Below are 17008 nucleotides of genomic sequence, written 5' to 3'. Positions count from 1 at the left end.
GTCCAGGGTTGTAAAGACTGCGGAGAGAACAATTGGGTGCACTCTTCCCACCTTGGATCAAATCTACGCTTCCAGGTGCCATAAGAAAGCTGCAGAGATAGCGCAGGATAGTGCACACCTCGGAAAAGATCTCTTTCAGCTTCTGCCTTCTGGAAGAAGGTACAGGGTTATAAAGACTAGGACTAGCCGCTTGAGAAACAGTTTCTATCCAAATGCGATTTTGGTTTTAAACGCAGGTAGTCTCTATGGGACTATATTGTATTTAATTAGGGGGTATCAGAGTTTTTAGGGGGCTAACCAGGCTGGGATAGCAGGCTTGTTGGCTTTTGAATGTCTGATGTAGATTTTGTTGTTCTGTATGGGACAATGACAATAAAGATTATTGTATAATGAAGTCAAGCATTCTTGGATCAGAGTTACTTTGGCTTGGGTTCTAAGATAAACTGACTAAAAGAAGTTCGTGGGGAAATGCTCCCCTAGCAACTTTCCCCCTTTGAAGGCACCTACACTCCCTGAAATGGCTATCTGAAGGATGGGGGGGCGGCCTCCTTAGTCCAAAGGTGTCTCGGACTACTGTTGGACGTTGACAGTATTTTAAACACACTGTGCTTGTTATAAGTGCCTTCTTGACTTTGTCTTTCTCTTACACACACACACACACACACACACACACACACACACACACACACTGTTTCTTATGATATTTTTAGTAGTCGTCTAGCTGTGCTTCAATGGCTGATTACCACCACCAGGGGATCTGCACCAGCTCCAGATTGAAGTGCTGGGATCCCACAAAATTGTCCTGTACTAACTATTGCTATTGGTTATTAAATTCTGAGAGACATTTTTTTAAAAGAAAAAGAAAAAGAAAAACCTATCCACCGGAGGCCCAAGCAAAGAAGGAAGTATGAATTCAGCTTGGCTTCCAAGGATTACTTTACAGCAAGAATGGTGAGGAACCGTCCCAGCCTGGCGCTTATATCTCATTTGAAACATCTACTCACTCCTGACCAACAAAGAAAATTTCAATAAAGAAGTTCTACCGGTTTAACAGCAGCAAGCTCCTGGGATTGTCAAAGTGCTAAGGCTTTTCCAAGGAGAGAAGGAATCAGCAGCTGAAATATAATTAACCTTCCATTCTCAATGCAAAACTGCCACACACACAGGAGCTCTGCGGTCTATTAGTGAAGTTATAACGGCCAACAGGCAGAAGGAAAATTGGTCAAAAGTTGGCGGCTGCTGTCATATTTTTAGAATTATGATTAATGACACTAATAATGCAGATGATTACTGATATGTGTATCTCCTGCAGTTTATCATATTGCACCGGCTGCCTACGTCCACAATAAACACGGTGCTATCATTTACCTCTTTATTGAAGGCAATCCTTTCTCTGGTGAAGGAGCTCGCTCTAATTACTTTGTAATGTTTTATGTCTCGAGCATTTTGCAGCTCTGGACCCCAACAACTGCTTCATATCTACCATTGATTAATTACAGAAGGTTTAATCAAAATTTAGAACCTAATGTTGTCATTTATGAGCATCCTGCATTGCCAAGGTACTTAAGGTCTCATTCCAAGTACTGAGAGAGTGCTGGGTTCAAAATAAGTCCCACAAAGGCGCAAGGTGCCAAACACTTTTACCTCAGGTATTTTGAGTTTATTAGTCCTTCCTTGGTTGGCTTCTGTTTTAATTACCTATTGAACCCAACAGGCAAATACTCATTGACATCAGTATGTTTTGGAACAGATGTGGTAAATGGAGGGTTATTTCCCTCCAGTTCCTAAACAACAGACATTTGGGCTCCTGGATTTTTATTTTTATTTGCCTTTAAATTGCTCTCATTTCTCCCCACTTCTGGGAAACGAGGGGGTGAGGAGAGCAGTTGAGCTCGTCTCTCTTGGGTTTCCGTCAGAGCAAAAAGTTTTTTTTGCAAATGACAGCACAGTTTTGAAGCGGTTAAACAAGTGAGGGGGGAAAAAATGCAGGGACAAATACATAAGTTTTTTTTAATATGGATTTTTATGGCACTGTCATACAACCATTCACCGTTGAAGTTAAGTGTTTTTTTAATACCATTACTGAACTGCTGAAATGGATGCTAATATAGCTTGGAGTGCTAATGTCAAGTCCTGGTAATAAAAAAGACAGACTGCTGAATGAAATAATTTCAAGTAAAAAAAATAGAACAAAAGTGCTCTCGCTCTCCACTTTTATTGAATTGGGACTGACTGAGCCAATTGCTTTAGAAGTCTGTAAAACACAATTACTAGTGAGCCGAGTGACCCAGCTGTGCCCTCTTTGTGACGGTACAGGCTAAAAAGGCTGTAGAATTAGTGCTGCTTCTATATCTGGCGGTCAGGGCTGTCCCCTCTACTAACAACCTGGCTCCTTTTCTCACTGTGTGATCGCTAATGGATCTTTGTCACACATCAAGGGCGCAGCTAACCGATCCAACTTGTTCTTTTCCTTACTTGTATGAAACAAGATTGGTGGCTGTCAGTATATTTTTTTAAAATGGATTTAAAGATGACTTGTTCTTTTTAACTGTCTGAATACAACAATACAAAAAACATGACTTGAAATAGCCAGGTATAAACATTAACTCTCTTCTCCTTTCTGCTTTTAGCTAAGATCTCTCAAGTTTAGACCTGAGAGTTTTCCATAGGAAAGAAAGCAGATAAGAGAAAGGGGCTCAGCTGGAAAGCAGTTAATACAAGAAGTGAGGAACTTCATAATGTAGAAGGCCTAGTATAACAACTTTTTATCCTGAATTTACAACTTCAAACCATACAATCTGACACAAGAGGTTTAAATCTAGGAAGATTGTGAAAATTAATGAACTAACGCAACATTCTACCTAACTAAATCCTAGCCTGCTCACCTTCCTCTGTTTCACTCCTCAGAAACAAATACACATTTGCAATGCAACCTACGGATAGGTTTTTACAGTAAGACTAGTTTGGGCAAATGGAAAGCTTTTTAAAACCTTGCTTTCTTCTTCATATAGGCAGTGATAACACTTCTTATGGGAGAAAGCTACATTTTAAAAAGCTGCCCTAGCTTCAGTCCTCAAACAAAAGACTTGTTCTCGGCTCTGGAAATCCCAGCAGCTTTGTTGGTGAAGTCAGAGCACAGTCTCAGATTCAGCAAGAAGGGCAGTACACAGGGTTCAACAACTTGTAAGCACAATTCTAGGACATGGAGCCAGGCACAAGTGACTACGTTGTCCCAAAGAGTGGGTGTGCTCTTCCTTCTCTGCTTTTAAAGAGTGGGATGGGACCAGTCATTTGCGCAGTTCTTATTCCGGGCAAGAGGACTGCACTTGCAAAGGACTGCTCCGACCTGGGTGGGGGCTGTGTGCCCTTGGTGGCAAAATCTGTGTCCAAAATCTCTGCCTCTCCCTTAGTTGGCTCTGCCAGCTGCCTGTTCTCAGGTGGCAGATCAGGACCTAGCCAGCTAACTCCCCTTGTCTTATTGAGGAGCCTGGCCACAGTAGCACGAGACCCTCTTCTCCATCACCACCAGAGCTCCTTCCCTCCCCCCAAAAATCTCACAGCCCTCTTCCTCTTGACAGACCCAGATATTCCTGCCCCATTTCAGCTTCTGCCAGAGAGCCCACAAGAAAGCTAAATTATTACACAGTACAATAGGGATTGGTTTGTTTGTTGTTGTTTTAAAAAGATAGGGCATTACCCCAAGCTATTTGTTATTATGTATGTAACTGAGCTGCTGCTGTTAAGTTACACTTTTGCATTTGTCTCATATTTAATATTTTGGTGTACAGTATGGTTTATTTCTGGTCTGTTGACCATAGCAAACCATCGGCGATGATTTCATGATCAAAAAGGGCTTTAAAAGACAAACTTAAATGTGAAACGAGTTCCGAATTTACCTCGCTTTTTGTGCTAAGGGAAGTTTTCTTTTAAACATTCATAGCGGAGTATCTATTTACAAATTCTTGTTCCTAGAAAACAGAAAAGAGATTGGTTTCAAATCTTGTGGATAGTGCTCACCACTGAAATGTCAACAAACAGGCTGCTATCTCCATCTCTATGATTCTTCTCTCAGACTGGTTTTGAAGATACTACAGCTCTATCCAATAATCTCTCTCTCTAATAGGGTAATAACTGCTACGGCACACTTCACTAAATGGTAAACTGCCAGGTAAATATTGAGTTTCTAAAAGCTGCCATAGCTGGCCTTAACTGCTAATTTTCTTTTTAAAAGGGAAAAGGGGGGTTGGGACAGATGATGCATTTGCAGAGCTAAAAACCAAGAGGAAAACAGTTCTTGGGAGCTACTTCTGGAAAAAGCCACATAATGACCATATGGTTCAGTCACACAAGAAATTCTCATCTGTAATAATGAGTGTGAAACACATGGATTCTGGTAAAGATTTCCTTCGTGCATGGCTTTGTTTAACAAGTGCTTTTAATCTGTCTCTTATCTCTGCTGACTGTCCTAATCTTTACAGGATAGCATATATTTAGACTTAGCAAAACCCCTCTTTTTTCACAATTCCCATTTCTTTCTTCTTCTGCACCAGCGTATATGGTCTTCATTATGTCTCAAGAAAGGCACCTGAAGCTCTCTGAGAAAAGCAATTAACGCCATGCTTTAGCTTAACTTTCCTGCAATATCAATTTATTTGACAGGGTTGCATTGTTTTAAAATTGCCTGGTTACAGTTAAATTGCATCTAGTTGTGGATTTAGATACTATTCTAACACTACAAACACATACAGAACAATCATCTTTTCTATCAACTTCATTATATCTCTGCATACCTTTGTGAAGACAATTGATTTCAGCCAACTTAAACACGCTGATATTTTCCCCCTTTCAAGGAGGGCTCCAGCTGCCTTTAAAGTGATAGTGCTTTACATTTTATATGACACTTTTAGATGCAGTTAATAGTGCACTTTAAAATATATATATGAATGTTACCTGAGAACAGTTTGCAAATGAGCAGCCATGTGATCAGGACAGTGTTCAAGGGGGACCAATGGGAAGTATCTAAGGAACTCATGTTCAACCAGAAATGCCTTTATTCAATAGAAACAGGGATTTGCCAAGGTCACTGGATGAAAAACTTTGGGCTGGATTTATTATTTGCCAGCCCTTGTAAAGTCTTGGTACTGTTGGGAGTCTGAAATTACAATGGGATTCATAGCCATTTTCAAACCAAGCGAGTTCTGAAAACGACAGTATAATGGTAGTAGTTGTAGTAATAATGATAGACATTATGGTTGAACCTACTTCTGAATTCCCCCCCCCCATGAAGATAGCAATGAAGTTAACTGAGGAGGACATTAGTAAATAAAAAGAAAGTTTGGTCTGTATGGTAGATTCTCCAAGACAAGAAACTAGTTCCTAGGCCTGCAGAGCAGTGCCCATTAACCAGTTGAATGGGCTACTAGTTAGGGCACCAACTGAAGTCCAGGTATCTTTTTTAAAAGAAAGAAAAACACAATTTCACTAACTATTTAAAGTTGTCTGATGAAATGATTACCCAAAGAGCTATACGCTATGTCTTCATCTACAGAGTTGGAAGCCACAGCCAACTGAAAATAGATTTAAGGCAACTACAAACTACTATAAAGTACCTTCTTTTTTGTAGCTATGGGATTCCCAAATTGCGTACATTTCTTGGAAAAGCAATCTCAAAAAGTTTGCTTTATAAGTTTCCAAACATAGCGGGATGGTTGGGAAAAGGGGGGGAAGGTTGCTGTTGTGTTGAAGAGGTGATAACAGGAGGCAGGTAGCATGTTTTCACATCTTCACCTTTGTTGATAATGTATGCAGTGGCTCATCAGAGGTATTTGATGTTAATTTATTCAAGCACACCTGTACAGGGCTGGAAGTCAGGTAACTAGATGAGCAAGTTGTATATGCTTCCGCTTTCTTGATATAACCACCCAGAGGCCTATCTGCACACAAATTTAGTTCTGGAAACATCAGCAGGTTTTAATAAACCAAATACAGATGTCTTTCTCCATACAAATCAAGGAGTTTACAAGTTTAAATCTGGACTGATTTAACTAGCAACCCAATGGCAGAATCACACTTGGCACCAATAGTTGCCTCATATTTATTTATAAGTCACCCTGAGCAAATATTATTTTGTTTTTAAATTTATTCATGGGGCTCAATCACCTTTCCCACCTTGCAGACAAACACACATGCTTTTGGTTCTGCGAAAATTTAAAAACAAACTTCAACAATTAGCATCCTTCACTCAAAGAAAGGCAAAGCATAAAGTTCCTTTCTTTGCAACTTGGAGCTGTTGGAAGTGCATGTATTTTACATAAATTTAGGAAATAAAAAGTGAAGTAACATGAAGTAACCAGACCCAAAGTAAAAAGAAAGAAAGAAAGATTTTCATTGCCAATTGCTGATAGCAATAGAAAATGGATATTAACTTTAGCAGGCCTTGGGCTTATAAAAAGAAAGAAAGGAGCAACTTTCATTCATTTTAAAGCCTGTCAATACAACTTGTCTCCCACCAAGGCAAATGTAGCCCACAAACCATAAAGTGTGGTCCTTCACCTGAAATCCCCTTGCAACTGCAGTCTCAAGCAGGAAGTTAAAAACAGAGCTTCCCTGTGCTCCTTGTACTTTGAAGTGCACAGCTGATGGGCTACAAAGTCGTGTAGCTCTTCTTTAATACTAGGCAGGACTGAGTTCTTATAAGAGGGGAGAAGCCTGACAGTTTGATCCAAAGGTTTTCGTCACCTGCCTGTAGAGGGCATGGGGGAAATCACTGATCCCCATGGGTGAATTACACTGTCTTGGCCAAAGAGTATTCTAAATATGGTCGTCTTTCTGCATGCAAAAGCCTCAAAAGGCAAAGGATAGGAGGGCTATTACAATTCTATACTTCTTCCCCATCTGTCTGCCTAAAATGACATATCTTTCCCATTTCTACTACTGCCCCACCCCCATGACCCTTCAATAAGCACTCTTCTAATAGGCAAGAAAGATGATCCTTCCAGGGTCCCTCTTTCATTTTTCTTAGGGTTGTTCTATAGTCTTGAGACATTGTCCTTTGCTATTGCTGATTGTCAATAATGTTTCTGCTACCTTTTGACATGAGGGGAAAGGGCAGAAAGGCTAAAACTGAAGGTTGGGAAGAGAAATGCATTTATTTATTTTTTGGAACGGAATAGTCCAGGGAAACGATTTACAGAAGATACAGCTTTGGAAAGATTCCATTTCAAACATCGTCGTCAATGGGTTCCCTTGCCTGCCTGATTCCTGAACTGGCAGAAGAGAGGGTAAAGGATGCTATGAATGATAGGACCCATACCTTGATTGGTGGGAATTTGATTGTGCAGTTCCCAATGAACTAGCTGTTGCTGTGAGAAACAAAAATACTTCAAGTGAAATACTTAATCTCCGTATAACAACGAAGCCTCTTTTGTCATAGGAGAATACTAAATTTTTAAAGAATGCTTCGTGGAACCTCCATTCCTTGGTTCTTCCTTGCAGAGTGACAACTGTTTGAAATGGCATCGTTAAAGGACACTTCATAAGCTGGCGAGTTTACCAGAATATTTAAAAGAATACTCAGTATTATTTCCATGAAGGTGCTCAGTCAAACACCGTCTTAAATATGGTGTTAAAATGTGACATTCTTCATGTGCACATTAGGCTGGATGTTTCACATTTCTGGTACAGCAATTAGTGCTGAAATGGCTATAATTGGGTTCTAAAGTTAACAGCCCATTAAGGTGACTGAAATAAGTTCTCCACTCAGTGTTATTATTCCACTTATTTGGCAGTGGAGTCAATAAGGCACTATACACTGGTTTACATCTTCAAGGTCTTCCTTGCTACCTGAAGGGCTAGGCATTTAATGGGCTTCCTCTGTAAGAGTTCATTTAAGAAACAATCTCCAAGAAGGTCAACTAGAAAACCTTAAATTACAGAAAAGCTCACCGGGCTACGATTTTACCTCAAACGCTCACCGCACTATCTGGAGATAATGACTGGCATAATGTCAATATAAAGAACTAACAATGAAAAGCAGGCCCTATTTTCAAATGCATTTATACACTGGCATGTGAGTTCTTCCAGAAATGTAGGAACTTGTAAGCAGCTCTAAGACCGCTGACTAATTCTTTCACACTCATGTTTCAGTCATAGTTTATCTGCACCATATACTGAAATACTGAGCAACCAGCTCTTTTGTGAAACCTGCTAGAATTTTATAAAATTATTATTATTTATGCAGGTTGCGTTGGCAAATTGTGCAGACAACCGAAATGTGGACTGTTGTTCAAAGTTTATAATTCCTAGGGCGAAAGACAGCGCTTCAGCCAAAACCATCTTGCAGACTTTCCAATGCACACTACATGAAGACCTTCCAATTCTGAAGTTCACAGACTAATTTCTGGAACTCCAGTGTACCTGTTTATAAGGGAAATAATTAAGGAAACAAACTTCCTTTGCACTTTGTTCCATGGTTGAGCAAGAAAAAAAACTGCTACACTGTATGCTAGAATAATACAGAAGTATACATTATATTTAGGGATTCAACATATCCCAGATTTGTTGTTTTGAGTTGTTATTTACAAACTAGCTAGAAGAATGCTGCTAGAGAATATTGAGGGGTTTTTTAGCTTTAAATCTTTGGATCATAACTTTTCACAAATACATTATAGGCAGCATATGAACTTCATTATCAGATTCTGTTTTGTCCATCCAACACTGCTGCCAATTAAATATATTATCCAAAGACATTTTCTATGATACACGAGGTTCTCCTTTTTTATGTTTCAAAGAACACAATAATATTATAGACTTTGTTATTTCTCCCCCCCCCCGACTTAAGAGGGGGGGAGAGAGAGACATACGTTTTCTGTTTGCACACCATTTGACTCCAAGTCCATGAGGCAAAGCAGATTGGCCACACAAACCTTCTCAAAACCACAGAGCCAAACTGATCTTAGAAAGCTGGTTATCATTGTTCATACAATGACACTTGCAACACAAAGAAGCCTAGCTGCTGCCAAAATTCCACCGGAGTTTACTCTTAAGTAAGCATAGATCACGATCCAAAGAGCTTCTTCAGGTCACACAATGAGCTCAGTGGAATTCTTAACTTGTTTTCCTTTGAACATCCCCTGCCCATGGGGATTTTCTGTTGGAGAAAAACAACTGTAAAGTTTCTTTGGGCTAATGGAATGAGTTTCACTATTCTTTGGATCCTGGCCAAGCTTAGCATTGTGCTTAAAATTAAGGCACATTTAACACATTAAATAGAGAGATAAAACTAGTTTTGCACAGCTGCCCAGTTCAGCAAATTATCTAAACAAAGATTCAGATGATTAGAAATGAAATGGACTGAGCATCGGAGTCACGTTCTTCCTCTTCCTCCTCCTTCACCCATTAGGAAAATGTGGGTTATTCTAATCAAAATCACTTAAGCCAGGATCAAACCATATCAAAGTTTGTTAGAACACGCTACAGTTCCCTGAGTTAGCATGTGACAAAACATAACGTCTGAAAAGGTCCTAAATATATCTGTTTAACTAGGTTGTGGTGAATCAGAATTGAAGTGTTTGGTCCTCCATTTTGATTTGTTTGCTCAGTTCTGTCCACTCAGCTCTGACAGCTAAGAACAGACAATGGGACGCCCACTGGGGCTCAGCTTAACGGGGCAGGTTATAGGATGAACCGACTAGGAGCTACTGGGATTTAATACATTGCCTTCTTGAGAATTTTAGTATGTGGGAGGTAAGTGATTCAGCCCAAATGGTGGCATTTAAATGATGTATCTGTCTTCATATCATGGTTCCAATTTTGTCTATCTATTACCTTATTATTATTATTATTATTATTATTATTATTATTATTATTAGGAAACCCTATGCAGATATATGTGTGCGTTTAAATCCATAAATATGGAATAAATATGTTAACCTGCCACTGACCCACTTTGGCAAATTCCATCTACATTACACTTTTATTTTTGGAATAATAAAAAGGGGACTCTGTTTCTTAAAAAGCAGCTACAACATTTAGGGCCAGCTGCTTCCGTTTAAACTGAACTCTTTCAGAACCGACGTAGCATAACTGCAGTGTGATATCATCCCAGTGCCCAGCTGAAATGAAAGGCTGTTATTAAGGTGAAAAATATGCCTGAGTTTCCCTTTATCTGGGCGCATAGTGCTCACCTGACGGAATGGGGATATGCATACATGCAGAGAACAAAACTCAGGCACATGTGCAAAGGAACATGCCCCCAAAACTGCTGCTCTGCTTCCTGTACACATTTCAACGGGGCCTTGTTCAGGTCTCCAAGGCTGCACTCCATCAATATAATCATGCACATTGAGCATTAATACTATATCTGATGCTTTCCCACGTGAAATGCTGCACAGTTTCACCAAATGACCACTATTTATTTTAGCATACATTTGGTAGGAGCTTCCCCACTGCCCGCTGCATATAATTTTCAATAATTCTAAGTAGGAACTTTTCTTTAACTTCACTTCACTTGGAAGCTGAAGAAAGAAGACAATGAATGTAACAGAAGTGGCAGCCTCTGCGGAAAGGTTTTATATCTCCTGCTTTTAAACTTAGACAACACTGTAGGTCGTATGTATAGAAATAACTTATATGGGATACTTAAAATATCAGGTAATCATTCCTTTGGAGAAGAAGTGGGAGATCTATACGCATAACAGTGTGTATAGATACATAGAGATTTAATGCAAGTCCCACTATCTAGTGTGCAAGCACACCAAAAACATTTGTGTGTATCTCCACAGCATTATTATCATTACATAAGTTGATGACATAATATTTGTATTCTTATTCCAGGTAAAAAATGGGAATGAAGATAATGTTGAGGCTCACCCACTCTTTTGTGCTAGACACAGGTCTGGGCTTTCCAGGTGAGTCTGAGCGTTGTTGTTGTCCTGGCGCTTTTCTTGGGGAAACCTGCATTTTTCTGCTGAATCGGAGCATATGGCAATTGCCATTGGTTCACATTCAGTGGTAAAATGCAGAGGGGGGGGGGTTCTGGGGGAAGTGCTGGGACAAAACCTCCCACCTGGACCTGGAAAGCCCAGACCTTTGTCTAGTATGTGTGGAGCAAAGTGTAATGAACCCTCACTCTGCACAGAGGTCATTCATATATGTGTACTGTGTGCATATTCTACATAAAATATGTGCTTGGTTTGCTTGTATAATTTAAAACCAAAGTTAAGAAAACCCAGTTAATAAATGAGGTATTTACTGACCTGTCTCTGCTTCGCCTTGAAGGGAAGGCAGCATTACAACCAGCCACTGTGCAGACATGCATCTCTTTTAGATGCACATTCCTATAGTGGAGCTTCACGCTGTAGGAGCTCTTGAAACTCTTCTTGCACACGTAGCAGATCTTGGGATCTGGGCTTGAGCACAAATCGCCCTCTGGGGAGAACTTCTGGGGACTGTTATAGTTGAAAGTTGAAGTGAAGCTTTCGTGAAGGGCAGCCATACTGGCACTGCCCCCGTTGTAAAGTCCATATTGGCTCATGTAGAACATCTCATAGGTAGGGTCGGTAAATTCTTCCTTCACCTTGACTTCATCTTGGTGGGAAATGCCATGGTGGTTTTCATCTGGCCTGTCGTGGTTCATCATGGATGTGTGGTTTCTTTCATGCATCATGGGTTCGTCGCCTTCCATGGATTCCTCGCACAGTTTTGGTTCCGAGGATTCTGACTCGTTTTCATAGTCTCTCTCGTGCTCTTGATCTTCCGACGTCATGCTATCTGCCCTTCTCAGCTCCGTCCTCGAAATGCACCTGTTCCTCCCGTTTTTTGAGAAGTCTTTCACAGACAACCCAGGGCTCATTTCTTCCTGAGAATGACAGTGATTGTCATGACCACCGTCGTTAGTCACACTCCGGTTATCGTTGACATCCTCATCTTCATCATCGAACTCGTCGGCGGTGTCAATAACTTCCTTCTCTATTTTTACAGGCATGCTGGACTTTCTTGGCTTCTTCTTTGGGGCAAGGTCAGTATTTGCCTCTTGCGTGGGCATCATCAACGCAGGGGCTGTTGATTCCGAAGGAGGCAGAGGGAGCTGCTCTACAGTGCCAGCTGCTGGCATTAAAGGGCTAGTCGGCAATGAGGTTGGAGGGCTCACCATCTCGCCTGGTGTAAGTAAACTTCTGTAAAAAGGAGGAACAGGCTGCACAGTCTTTAAAGCTGGGAACACAAGTTGGCTAGGCAAAGGGTTTTGTAGCACAGGATCTAGCGGGGGAGTGGTAAAACCCATTGGAGGCCTGCCAGGGCTTGTTAACGTTAAGCTGGACTTTGTACTTGCTATGACAGGGGTAGCGGCGCCTGATGTTGCGCGGATGAGATCCTTGTCTCGATTGTTCCTTAGCATGGGCATATGAAGTCGGGGGTTGGGGTTAGCACTGTGACGGTTGCGACTTCTGAGCGAGCTGAAGACCATGTTGCAGCCTTCAATCGTACACCTGTGCTTGATCTTCAGATGGACAGCATTGTAGTGGATTTTGAGGGTGCCCTTGTCGTAAAAGGTTTTGCCGCATGCGTTGCAGAAGACTCTCCCTTTCCGCGACGCTGACCCCATCCTCCTCATCCTATGAATTCTGAAAGAGCTTTTCGTATGTTCCGGCTTGGACAAATCGTTGATAGGGGTGGACGTCTGTACGGGGGACACAGAGGCTGGCTCAGATTTGGGCTCTACATTTGTTATGCTGGTCAAGGCGTTCCTGCTGGATGCCTGCTCATTCTTGAAAGGTGCTGGGGAGACTTCGGACTCGCTGCTCTCGTTGTATTCGTTCTGGGTCGATAGGCTCGGCTCGCGCAGTCTCAGGGTGGGCTGTTCCAGCAGGAGGCCGTTCGGTGGCAAACCCAGCAGAGGGGCAGAGACTGGATTTATGTACTGAAATGGAAGCAGGAATGCGAGGCTGTTGGGGATGTTTTCAAAATGATGGATGCTCGAAGGGTTGCTATTCTCCAGGTGAGCAAGGAGACTCGGGCTCCTGGTTCGATTATTGCTTTCAATAAAAGTCCTTATGTCTGAGTCTGCCTTTGAAGATGGAACAGCCACTGCCTGCCCTTCTTTTTCTTGAATTGCCATCAGCTCCACGATGGATTTGGTTTCCCCGAACCTCAGAAACTGCTGAAGGGTAATAATCTCTTCTTCCCTGGACATGATGGCCCAGCGGTCCAGCACTTTGCCTGCAGCATCCTAGAGGCCATATCAAAGAAACAACAAAGACAAACACAAAAGAAGAAAACCTTATTGATTCTGCATAATTATCGACTTCGATTGAAAGCGCTGCGCTGGCTGCTCATCAAACGCTAAGCTCAGAAAAACTACATGCAAACACTGTGTTCATAGGAGTCGGTCCACAAAGCAAACTTTGCTACCATGCAAATGCACTAATTAGAGTCATAGTTAAAGAAACAGAGTGGTTTAATAATGTCAAAGCAAACAAAAATGTAGACTACTGGGGCTTTGTGATCTAAAATACCTTCAATAGGGCCTGTTTAACAGCAAAGATCTTTGTGCTGTGCAACTGTTTAACATTCATTAGAATGGGAGATGAACTCTTGCTGAGAGCTAGACTGCACTTTATTCCTTATTAAATAGTGCCACTATAGGAAATATTTAAGTAAATAAATTTAATAGAACGTGCTTTTTGGAAAATATGCATCTAAATGAAACTGAGAGTGTATTAAAAAAAATGCATTGTTAGGAATTCAAACTGTCTGAGGCAGAAATTTAAAAAGGTAGTACAGTATAAAATATTAAGTTTTATTTTACTTTTTTCCCTAGAGTAATATTTAAAACTGATTTTTACACCAGCTCACATCAAAAGCTTTGGCAAATCCCACCCTTTTGACTCAAGGAGCTGGTGTGTTACAGGCCATTGGCTATAATCTGAGTTGGGTTAGAGCTAAAATATGATGGCTTTCTGCCATTTAAAAAATAAAACAAAGGACAGTTGCAAATATTTCTTAAACATTTGATAGTTGCAGCTAACATAAATGTGTAAAAATGTTGTCTCTTAACACAGCCTTCCGACAGCAAGAGAAAAGTCCAAGGAGAATACACATCAGTAATCACCAGACTATCTGTTGTTAAATATACATTAAAAAGCATTTCACACTTTCATTTTTGCTAGTAAGTATGAGATTTGCCTCGAGGTAGGACTTAAAAATTCCGCACTGTAATGTCAGGCTCTCCACTGCAGCATCTATGGATTAAAAAGCACTAGAATGTTTAGATAATAAATACATCATTTCACCGGCAACTTTCTTAGTTAGGTTATTGCCAGCCATGTTGCCACCTTCATAATTCACCAGCAAACCTTTTCCTGAGCACCAAGCCAGGAATGTTTTAGTGACTCCTGCTTGAGATGCTTCCCTAAGTAGGGCTTATACACAACACAGAAAGATCCACGACTACTGCTTTCAAGAAAACAAACAAACCAAAGTATCAGTAAAAGCAGAATGATGGCAAAGACTATGTTTCTCCGCACCCCCCCCCCAAGTTAAAAAGCACAGCACACCTTTACAAAGTACATAATTAACTTATGGGACTCGCAAGCTATGGGAACAAGCCACTGTATACCCTCTTGTCTACTTCTAAAGTTTCCAGGGGAATTAGGCTGCCCATGCCATGTGTAGAGAGAGAGATAGTGCCAGACTGTTTTTAATTATTAAATTTGTACCCTGCCCTTTATCTGAAGACCACAGGGTGGTTCACAATAGCATATAAATGAGCTATTTCTTTTTTGTAGCATGTATGAATTGGAAGGGTGGTTAGACACATATGGGCCTAGTTTGCACGACACAGGAAGCCAAAACTTTGCTCAGGGAGAGATTGCACAAGTGTGTAGCTCCTAGAGAGGAAATTGCAGCTGCTGCATTCCTCCCCAGTGCTTCCCGCTGCTAGATGGACTGTTGTTCTGACCCATCAAGGCTCTTCTGCACTTGTTACATTCAGTATAAAAGTAAAACCTTACTCGCTTCATGGCACGAAAAAACCCTGCCTGGCCATGGCCTGCTTCTGGGTTGCAACACTATGAAGATTCATTGAGATACAAGTCCCGCTGAAATGTGCAACAGCATTCTGATGCAAGGAGCTTGTTTATTTCAGGGTTGATTCTGAACAAATGTCTCCCCAACTTTCCCTGAAGGAATACATGTGAAGAGTATTAGGATGGAATGCAAAATCCATGTTTGCATTCCTAGGTAACATTTTTCATGTGTACTGCCCCAGAGATATTCCCCAGTGGAGGAAAAACATTCTGTTGCAATCAGGTGTTCAGGCCAGTATGAAATGCTAGAAAGCCAATTAAGATGGACACAGGCACATGTGCAAGGGTGTGCATGAACTGTATGTGCATGGCTGGCTCTGAAGCCTGGCAAGGTGAAGCAGGGGGTGGGATCTTAAAACTGGCAGGTGGAACACAGAAGATGGACGAAGCCTTCAGACAAAGGAATCATATGATCTTAACCTTCCATTTATTGTTAACTAGCACTGGGTATGGTGCTGGAGGAGACTCTTGAGAGTCCCATGGACTGCAAGAAGATCAAACGTATCCATTCTGAAGGAAATCAGCCCTGAGTGCTCACTGGAAGGACAGATCGTGAAGCTGAGGCTCCAATACTTTGGCCACCTCCTGAGAAGAGAAGACTCCCTGGAAAAGACCCTGATGTTGGGAAAGATGGAGGGCACAAAGAGAAGGGGACAACAGAAGACGAGATGGTTGGACAGCGTTCTCGAAGCTACCAGCATGAGTTTGACCAAACTGCGGGAGGCAGTAGAAGACAGGAGTGCCTGGCGTGCTCTGGTCCATGGGGTCACGAAGAGTTGGACACGACTAAACAACTAAACGACAACAGCACTGTGTAACTCAAGGGCAGTACTGGAGTAGAGAACAGGAAAGCTACAGCTGGGTTATTCCACTGAAAGCTGGAAGGTGGTTTTTTTTCCAAAATAGTCTGGCAGGCTGCTAGACTCCCACAAGTCACCTGGCTGAGAGTTCTTGAGTGTGTTCTGTATTGGTGTGTGCCCTACGCTGTGGTACCTGTTGGTGGTTAAGGAGAGGTCTCTTGTCCAGAAGACCTCTGTAGGCGGGGCTTTTCCCCCCCTCAGCTGGAACTCACCAGAACTCAGTTCCTGCACATCTCAGGTGGGAGCCATTATAAGTGAACAAGAGAAGCAACCATGGTGAGTTCTGGCACCTCTTTTTTCTAGAAAAAATAGCACAGCCTTTATGTACCTGCAAATGTCCATTAACATAAACGGCATCTCACTGTCTGGCCACACACACAAACACACACAGTGGAACAGGAAGCAGAGTCACGCCTGCTGGCACAACATCACAGAGTATTGCCAAAATCAATCCCAAATCTGTTCTTAGAGAACAACTGCAAATATATCCAATCTAATTTATCAATCCACTCTGGTGTAGCATGGCAAGACAGATACCAAAACTCTCCTTAGCTCATGACTGCAGGCTATTTCCACATAGCCTTGTAAAGGAAGCATTTTTTTCACAAGAGCGGCTGAGAATGAATGACCTCATATGGGCTGAAAGCGTTCGTAAGTCTCTTTCCTTTCCTAAATGAATTGACCAGTCATCCCGGGGTAGCCTTTGAAATATGCCATGGATGTACAGCTTGATCTTATGTATATTTACTAGTAAGCCTCATTGTGTTCAGTTCAGTTAGCCAGGTTAAGTGTTCATAGAATTACAGCCTATGTTACTGCCATGCTGAATGCTATGTCTGAACCCTAGCTCTGTTTATATAGCATGCATGTTCAGAGCACCATTTATGTTTAGAGTTATTCAGAGTTTACTCTACTTCTTCCATGTCTACACCCTTCCCATTTACTATAACACGCTAAAGTCTGCACCTGTTTCAAATGAATCATAGCAACATGAAAGCTAACAATTCTGCAAGTGAAACTTCAGTTGTGTGTGTGTGGTTTGTTTGTTTGTTTTAAAAAAAGATG

General features: G+C 41.5%; 1 protein-coding gene across 13 annotated transcripts in view; it reads right to left on the bottom strand.

Moving 5' to 3' along the window:
* BNC2 (basonuclin zinc finger protein 2) overlaps window positions 1–17008 on the bottom strand; it is a 409457-nt gene that overhangs the window by 16592 nt on the left and 375857 nt on the right. For 10 of the 13 annotated variants that reach the window (XM_082204620.1, XM_082204618.1, XM_082204619.1 and 7 more), the window contains one exon: window positions 11256–13225. In XM_082204620.1, coding sequence (XP_082060746.1) covers window positions 11256–13225 — 1970 coding nt within the window. Of the gene's footprint in view, window positions 1–3896; window positions 3969–6398; window positions 7362–11255; window positions 13226–17008 lie in introns of those variants that run through there. The other 3 variants (XM_082204615.1, XR_014214776.1, XM_082204616.1) reach the window with 3 other exon arrangements.

This window comes from Podarcis vaucheri, assembly GCF_965113315.1.
Source record: "Podarcis vaucheri genome assembly, chromosome: 17".
Lineage (NCBI taxonomy): Eukaryota > Metazoa > Chordata > Lepidosauria > Squamata > Lacertidae > Podarcis > Podarcis vaucheri.
Note: the sequence above shows the minus strand (reverse complement) of the source record. Positions and strands in the feature narration are given on the sequence as shown.